This window comes from Scatophagus argus, chromosome 8 (assembly GCF_020382885.2).
Source record: "Scatophagus argus isolate fScaArg1 chromosome 8, fScaArg1.pri, whole genome shotgun sequence".
NCBI classification, from domain to species: domain Eukaryota; kingdom Metazoa; phylum Chordata; class Actinopteri; family Scatophagidae; genus Scatophagus; species Scatophagus argus.
The window spans coordinates 26,057,474-26,065,797 of NC_058500.1; the positions used below are offsets into that span (position 1 = coordinate 26,057,474).

Sequence of the window (8,324 nt, forward strand, 5' to 3'; positions counted from 1 at the left end):
TCGGTCATGACCCAAAGTTCATGACCATAGGTGAGGGTAGGAACGTAGATTGACTGGTAAATTGAGATCTTCACCTTACGACTCAGCTGCCTCTTTACCATGACGGACTGATACAACGACCTCATTACTGTTGTCGCTGCACCAATCCGCCTGTCAATCTCACGCTCCCATCTTTCCCAACTCGTGAACAAGACCCCGAGATACTTAAACTCCTCCACTTGGAGGTGGTCCACCTTTTTCTGGTCGAGAACCATGGCCTCGGATTTAGAGGTGCTGATTCTCATCCCAGCTGCTTCGCACTCGGCGGCAAACCTCCCCAGCGCATGCTGAAGGTCCTGGCCTGAAGAAGCCAACAGGACAACATCATCCACAAAAAGCAGAGAAGAAAACTTGTGGTTCCCAAACCAGACACACTCCGGCCCCTGGCTGCGCCAAGAAATCCTGTCCATAAAAATAATGAACAGGACCGGTGACAAAGGGCAGCCCTGCCAGAGGCCAACACGTACTGGGAACAGGTCCGACTTACTGCCGGCAATGCGGACCAAACTCCTGCTCCGGGAGTACAGAGACCGCACAGCCCTTAGCAAAGGACCCCAGACCCCATACTCCCAAAGCACCTCCCACAGGATGCCACGGGGAACACGGTCGAATGCCTTCTCCAAGTTCACAAAACACATGTGGACCGGTTGGGCAAACTCCCATGAACCCTCAAGCATCCTGCGGAGGGTATAGAGCTGGTCCAGTGTTCCACGACCAGGACAAAAACTGCATTGTTCCTCTTGGATCCGAGGTTCGACTATCGGCCAGAATCTCCTCTCCAGTACCCTGGCATAGACTTTCCCAGGGAGGCTGAGGAGTGTGATCCCTCTGTAATTGGAGCACACCCTCCAGTCTCCCTTCTTAAAAAGAGGGACCACCACCTCGGTCTGCCAGTCCAAGGGCACTGTCCCTGACTGCCATGTGATGCTGCAGAGTCATGTCAACCAAGACAGCCCCACAATATCCAGAGTCTTCAGGTACCCAGGACGAATCTCATCCACTCCCGGTGCTCTGCCACTGAGGAGCTTCCCAACTACCTCAGTGACTTCGACTTGGGTAATGTGTGGATCCGCCTCAGGGTCCTCAGCCTCTGCTTCAATGACGGAAGACAGGTCAGCAGGATTGAGGAGATCCTCGAAGTATTCCTTCCACCTTCCAACAATATCCCCAGTCGAAGTCAGCAGCTCCCCACTTCTACTATAGACAGTATTAGCAGGGCACTGCTTCCCCCTCCTGAGGAACCAGATGGTTTGCCAATAGTCCTCCTCCATGGCCTCCCCAAACTCCTCCCAGAGTTTTTGCTTCCACAACTGCTCGGGCTGCCGCACGCTTGGCCCTCCGATACCCATCACCTGCCTCGGGAGTCCTACAAGTCAACCACGCTCGATAGGACTCCTTCTTCAGCTTGACGGCATCCCTTACTTCTGGTGTCCACCACCGGGTTCGGGGATTGCGAAACGACAGGCACCAGAGACCTTACGACCACAGCTCCGAGCTGCAGCTTCCACAATGGAGGTGGAAAACATGGTCCATTCGGACTCAATGTCCCCAGCCTCCCTCGGGATCTGGTCAAAGTTCTCCCAAGGTGTGAGTTGAAAACCCCTCTGACGGAGGGTTCCGCCAGATGTTCCCAGCAGACCCTCACAATACATTTGGGTCTGCCAAGTCTGTCCGGCTTCCTCCTCCCCCAGCAGATCCAACTCACCACCGGGTGGTGATCGTTGGACAGCTCAGCCCCTCTCTTCACCCGAGTGTCCAAAACATATGGCCGAAGGCCAGATGACTCTACCACAAAGTCGATCATTGACCTCTGGCCCAGGGTGTCTTGGTGCCATGTGCACTGATGGACATCCTTATGCATGAACATGGTGTTCGTCATGGACAAACTGTGACTAGCACAGAAGTCCAACAACAGAACACCGCTCGGGTTCAGATTGGGGAGGCCGTTCCTCCCAATCATGCCAATCACTCCTCCCGAGTGAGGTGACACTCCATGTCCCCATAGCCAGAGTGTTTGTCGGGGATTTGGGTCGCCGGGATCCCCGTCCACAGTTGTCGTCCAAACCACATTGCACTGAACCCTTGTATTTTCTTGTATTGTATGGTGCACAGAATTCAGCACAGTCTTATTGAAACCATGTAAGAAACAAAATATTAGTTTTGTTCTCCTGCAGAAGAGGAAACTCAAGCAGCACTTTTTTTTTATCCTCGCAACACTTGACATTAGCAACAAAGTGCCTATATGTATTTTTTGAGGTGTGTCTGAGGCTTGTGCTCTTGTGATCTGCAGGGTATCTTGGTTATACCAGTGGTTTCTCTCTCTCCTGCATGGTCTTCTTCCTTTCTGCGGTGAGTCGGTGGGTTGTCGTGGGCTGCATAAGTTAATGGCTACCATCAGGTCACGGGTAGTGCTGCAGTAATGATGTGTTGTTATGTCTAAGGAAGTTAATGAGCTAAGACATACTGTATACTAAGTTCCTGTGGTTGCTGATTACCACTATTAACACCAATATTAACACTATAAACATTTCTCTTTAGGCTTGCACCTGTGTGTTGTTGGGAGATTTAACTGAAATTGGAAAGTTTTAATAAAAAGAAATACATAAATAATAAATCTCCAAACTCGTAGTATTGGAGAAGACCCAATACAACAGAAATATTTTGTGATAAACTGTAAAAACATTTTTACATGCACACATATTACTTATTTTACATGTGTTTCTGTGGATTATAATGTAATATTTACCAGTGGTTTTGGTAAAACATACAGTAAATACTAGGAGCAAATATGCAATACATCAGTTACCTACATGTAAAGTGGAGAAGAATTAAGATACCGAATAAAACAGGAAGGGCTCATGAAAAGTATAAAAAGTATTAAAACGTATATTGTTTTGTCAGCAAAAGGCAGTAAATACATTATAATCTCATCAAAGTCTTTTCCTCTCTTTCTGTCACATCAGGTCATCTATAAAAGATTCAACATTGCTTGCCCTCTGGAAGTGTTTGGCAACTACTCTGTGAACACAGCTATCCCAGAGGACACATGCACTTCTAAATTCTTCACTATCAACCAAGAGGCGAGAACTCAATCAATTTCAAGCACATGCACAAAAATTAACATTTGCATTTGAACTGTCCATTTTTTATGAGCTCTGCTCAGAGAACTGTGGTGTGCTCTGGATATGTGCATGGGCAGGAACTAGATCCATCATAATTCACAGGGCAGTGTAGAGTTCATATGCCTCCTGGGAAACAACCAAGTGAAGAAACTCTGTTTTTTGATTTGCAGACCGCATATACGATCCCCATCCTTGCATTTGCATTTGTATGTCACCCGGAAGTACTTCCCATCTACACTGAACTGAGGAAGTAAGATGCCCACATGATTCCTACATTCTTCACATACAGTACACGTGCAGGGAATATTCTAGGTTCAAAAATATACTTGATTGCAACACGATGATAGAAAGCAATACTCATTGCTACATAGGTCTTATTTTTTAACGTTGCACGGTTGACATTGTGATGGTGCCTCCAAATTGAATTCGGCATGATTTAAAGGATAACTCTGGTCTATTATAATTTGGGTCTCCTTTTGCGGTTTTGGCTGCCATCAATAACCCTTGGTTATAGTGTAAAAAAGGAATCAGAAAGACAGAAAATCCAACAAAATCTACCAATAGTTTTTCATACAAAAGTGAGTGCACCTAAAATGTCTAACCTGGAGTTCTTTTTACAACCTGTCCAAGTGACCAAAGAAGTTAGTTAATGCAGATAGTTTCACATTTTGGCACATAGGGGACATATCTTTTGTTATAAGTTTTTCTGAAAATAAACCATAACAATAGCCATGTTTCTTGATTTAATGTACTGTACCTACCTTGTTCTCCTAAAGCCCAACCAAGAGAAGAATGCAGAATGTTGGCAATGTTTCCATCCTCGGCATGTTCACCATGTACTTCTTCACTGCCATATTTGGATATCTTACCTTCTATGGTGAGGCATCATCTGTTTAATTCAGGTGCAGAACATTGCTTAGTCAAGACAGTGAGGTTTCACAGATTCTATGTTTGTGTGTTTGTTTGTGCAGAGAACACTGAAGCAGAGCTCCTCCACACATACAGTAAAGTGGACCCCCTGGACACACTGATCTTGTGTGTTCGGCTGGCCGTCCTGGTAGCTGTCACCCTGACTGTACCTGTGGTTTTATTTCCTGTAAGAACATCTCTGGTCTTCACAAATGCTTCCACCTGACATAATCTCTGACAGTGACCTGAAATACATGTGTTTTTTTACTAAAGCAGACAGGCTTCTGTACATTCTCAAATAAAAGCTGGGCTCTGTCCAACATGGAAAGACAGCCTCTAAGGAAGGCAAGGTACAAACATTGAGAGGAAGCGGAACACTTTAGAAACAAATTATACAGTGATATAGCAATGCTAGATGGCTTAGCCTTGGCCTCAAGCTCTGCTGTGAGGAATCTAGCAATTATGTTTGACCAGGACATGTCCTTTAACTCGCACATAGCGAATATTTCAAAGACTGCATTTTTCACCTCCACAATATTGCAAAAATTAGGTACATTTTGAGTCAGAAAGATGCAGAAAAATTAGTCCATGCATTCATTACCTCCAGGCTGGATTACTGTAATTTCCTTCTATCAGGCTGCCCCAATAAATCATTAAAGACTCTCCAGCTAATCCAGAACGCTGCAGCAAGATTACTCACAAGAACCAGCATGAGAGATCATATTTCTCCTGTACTGGCTTCTCTACATTGGCTACCTGTAAAATTCAGGATAGAGTTTAAAATTCTTCTCCTCATATATAAAGCCCTGAGCTGTCAGGCACCATCATATTTTAAAAAGTTGATAGTTCCCTATTACCCCACCAGAGCTTTACAATCGCAAAATGCAGGGCTACTTGTTGTTCCTAGAGTCCTCAAAAGCAGATTGGGAACCAGAGCCTTTAGTTATCAAGCTCCTCTACTATGGAACCATCTTCTGGTTTTGGTCTGGGAGGCGGACACCCTCTCTATATTAAAGAGTAGACTAAAAACTTTCCTTTTTGATAAAGCTTAGTTAGCGCTTGCCTAGGCTGGCCCCTAGTTATGCTGCTATAGGGTTAGACTGCCGGGGGACCTCCCATGATGCACTGAGCTCTTTCTGCTTCTAACTCTCCTTCTGCAGACATTTATGTCCCATTAATGCATATCACTAACTCAACTTCTTTGCTCGAATCCTTGTGCTTTCTCGTCTCTCAGGTTCCCATGGATCATGGTCGGACCTCCTGCTGCAGTCCTGCTCGAAACTTACTGCGATTACTACTGTTTAGTCATAATCTATTTTAACCCTATTACTACTCTGCTGCAGCTGCTACCGCTATTATTGTTACTAATATTGCTATCATAATCACCATAATACCTTCTGTGTACTTCATTGTAATTATCATTATCTACAGTTCCAATACTTCTGGCATTATTACTGCTGCTATGCATCTCTGCTTGTGTGCTCCTTCTCTCACGAGTGCTATATAAATAAACTGAAGTGAACTGACATTCTGGTAACACAGGTACTCAATGTACTTGTGGTACTTCCACCTCCTCATTCAGTTCAACAACAGAGATATAACTGCTTCCATCACTTCCTATATACAGAATGTTTCACATTAAATAGTTTAATGGGTATACTTCCTTCCATGGGAAAAGATCACATAATTAATGGATATGCATCATTTAATTACAAGAAAACTATTTTGTAATCACAAAATCAAGATCTCATAATTTCTGTCAAAATAAAGCAAGCATGTCATAGAAAAATTCCTGGTAATATGAGATTCTTATGAATTCACAATTACATTTTATTGATCAAATGGTGTGTATGTGAGCAGTGCATACATCATACATCCATGAAAAATAAATACAATAAAATAAAATAAAACAAGAAAATTAAAATGATGAAAATGCTCTGCTGTAATTTCTGACACATTCTTTTGTATTTGTTGTTTGAATGAATGAATGTTGTTTGATAGACTCAGTACACTGCATTCTCATTTGTGTGTTGTCTGTCAGATTCGTCGAGCCCTCCTGCAGCTGCTGTTTCCAGGGAAGCCGTTTCACTGGTTTCGTCACATCACCATTGCGCTGTGTCTACTGTTTGCTGTCAACCTGCTGGTCATCCTCGTTCCCAACATTCGAGATATCTTCGGCATTACTGGTGAAATATTAGACCTATAAGTCAAATAAAAGCCTGAACGAAAAGGGTTATAAATAAAAATAAAATAATAATAATCACTTAATATTGGTCATGGGCTTCTACATGAAATGAGAACAATTGCACATTAGACATATATGCAGTATAGAGACTTGGAGCATGCCTTTAGGGTTATGTTATTATTGTTCTAAATGTGTTACTAACATGCAGCCTTTGTTTAATTGGCTCTCTGTGATGCATCTGATGTGGTAAATCACAATATCTTACTAGGCAAGCTAAGGTAATGTATGCTAAGCTGGTTCAAATCCTAGCTGAAGGACAGGGAGTACTACGCATCTATCTGTAATTGCAAGTCTCAGCTAACAAAAATAACATGTTCTCGAAGGTTCAATTCTCAGGTCTCTTCTGTTCAACCTCTACATGTTCACTAGCTCAGATAAAGAACGTGATGTTTTACCATAATTATGCAGATGACATACATTATTTACAATAACAACATCACCAGTAAATCAATGAGTGCTTTATTGTGCCTCTTCTATGTCCAGGGGCAACTACTGCTCCCAGTCTGATCTTTATCCTGCCTGGACTTTTCTACATCCGCATTATCCCCACTGACCAGGAGCCCATGAACTCCAGATCAAAGATTCAGGTATGTATGTTCAGGTATCTTTCCCTGACCGAGATGGGAGAGACAAAAAAAATTCAGCTAAAAACAACAGTGTTATGATTAAAATAAGAGAAGCACAGTGGGCCTCTTGACTCTGTATTGACGTATCTTCTTTGGGTTTTCAGGCGGCATGTTTCACTGCACTAGGTTTCATGTTTATGACCATGAGCCTAACCTTCATTGGGCTTGACTGGATGAGCGGAGAAAAGCGAAGTCATGGTGGCCATTAATTTAAAACCCTCCCAGTCATACACCAACAGCACCAACAAAATTCAACCCACTGCTGGAAGGGTCACAGTTTGGGGGATTTTATTAATCATAACTACAATCCGTTCCTCCAGAGTGACAATTCCTCCAGTTTTGTTCCTACACCCAACCAAGTTGTGATCTCTGTTCCACATGAAGAGCTGACAGATGTGTTGGCCATGAAAGCCCCTCAACCAGTATAAGCCATTTACTTCATTGTAAGGCTAAACGTGGTTCATAATAATAGTAAAATTAAAAATAAACTGGACAAGTGCAAAAAAAAAAAAATAACCCAAAAATCTGCTCCAAAAATGTTTGATTATCAACAAAGTTTGATAGAGAAAATGTATTTGCTATGTGCTTGATAAAACTGTTTTTCAAAAAGAAATCCCATCATGGTGTTTAACATTATGGTCCAAATAATTCTGTTCATTTGAGAGCTGTACATTATGAGATAACCAAACAGATGCCTTTAGATAATTTACTTTAATTCAGTTTCAGTTAGTTATTCTGGCAAACTAGAAAGAATATGTCAGAAAAGCCTAAGATGAAGTGAATGTAACTGTCAATTCATTTGGTGTGATTCATTTGCAAATTATTCTGGACAGCCTATATGTATATTCTTTAATAAAAGTTCACAAAAATCTTCCATTGCAATATCAATGAAAACAAGTCTGGGATGCTCCTGTTGGTCTGTGTCTGTGTTTATGTAAGAGAGCAAATGTCAACTGCAATTCCCTTAACTACTTGATAAACCGAAAGTATATTGGCTTCGTTTCAGCCCGCTAGCTTAAGAGCTAAATGCAGCTTTAAGACAGAATGGTCTAAAGACTTGTGAACAGTCCACATGAATTTTCACCCTTGAGCAACACCAAACCCTTATTTGCTCCCAATGCCCAGACATACACCTTGCACAGCAAATAAGAGGCAGAATATAAAAGGCTTGTTGTCAAACTAAAGATAGAAGTGCTAATGCATTTGTAATCTAAGTATCATGGTTTTACTGATTGGTTTACTGGTGGGGAAGATTATGTGCGATATGCCAACAGAACAGCGACAAAGTGACAGACTATTATCCACTTTTGATTCATGAACACTGAGTGCAGCTAAGCATATAAGACACTGTACTGGGGTGTGGATGATGTTGATAATAAGTCC

The 8,324-nt window shown here is 42.4% G+C and overlaps 1 protein-coding gene across 2 annotated transcripts in view; it reads left to right on the plus strand.

Annotated features, from left to right (window-relative positions):
* The window catches only part of LOC124062876 (sodium-coupled neutral amino acid transporter 3-like), a 44,966-nt gene extending 37,143 nt beyond the window's left edge, over positions 1 to 7,823 (plus strand). For both annotated transcript variants that reach the window (XM_046395925.1, XM_046395926.1), the window contains exons 9-16: positions 2,330 to 2,388; positions 3,003 to 3,119; positions 3,332 to 3,411; positions 3,938 to 4,038; positions 4,133 to 4,257; positions 6,112 to 6,256; positions 6,799 to 6,902; positions 7,046 to 7,823. In XM_046395925.1, the coding sequence (XP_046251881.1) occupies positions 2,330 to 2,388; positions 3,003 to 3,119; positions 3,332 to 3,411; positions 3,938 to 4,038; positions 4,133 to 4,257; positions 6,112 to 6,256; positions 6,799 to 6,902; positions 7,046 to 7,150 (836 nt within the window). In that variant the 3' untranslated portion in view covers positions 7,151 to 7,823. The remainder of the gene's footprint in view (positions 1 to 2,329; positions 2,389 to 3,002; positions 3,120 to 3,331; positions 3,412 to 3,937; positions 4,039 to 4,132; positions 4,258 to 6,111; positions 6,257 to 6,798; positions 6,903 to 7,045) is intronic.
* The last annotated feature ends 501 nt before the right edge of the window (positions 7,824 to 8,324 follow it).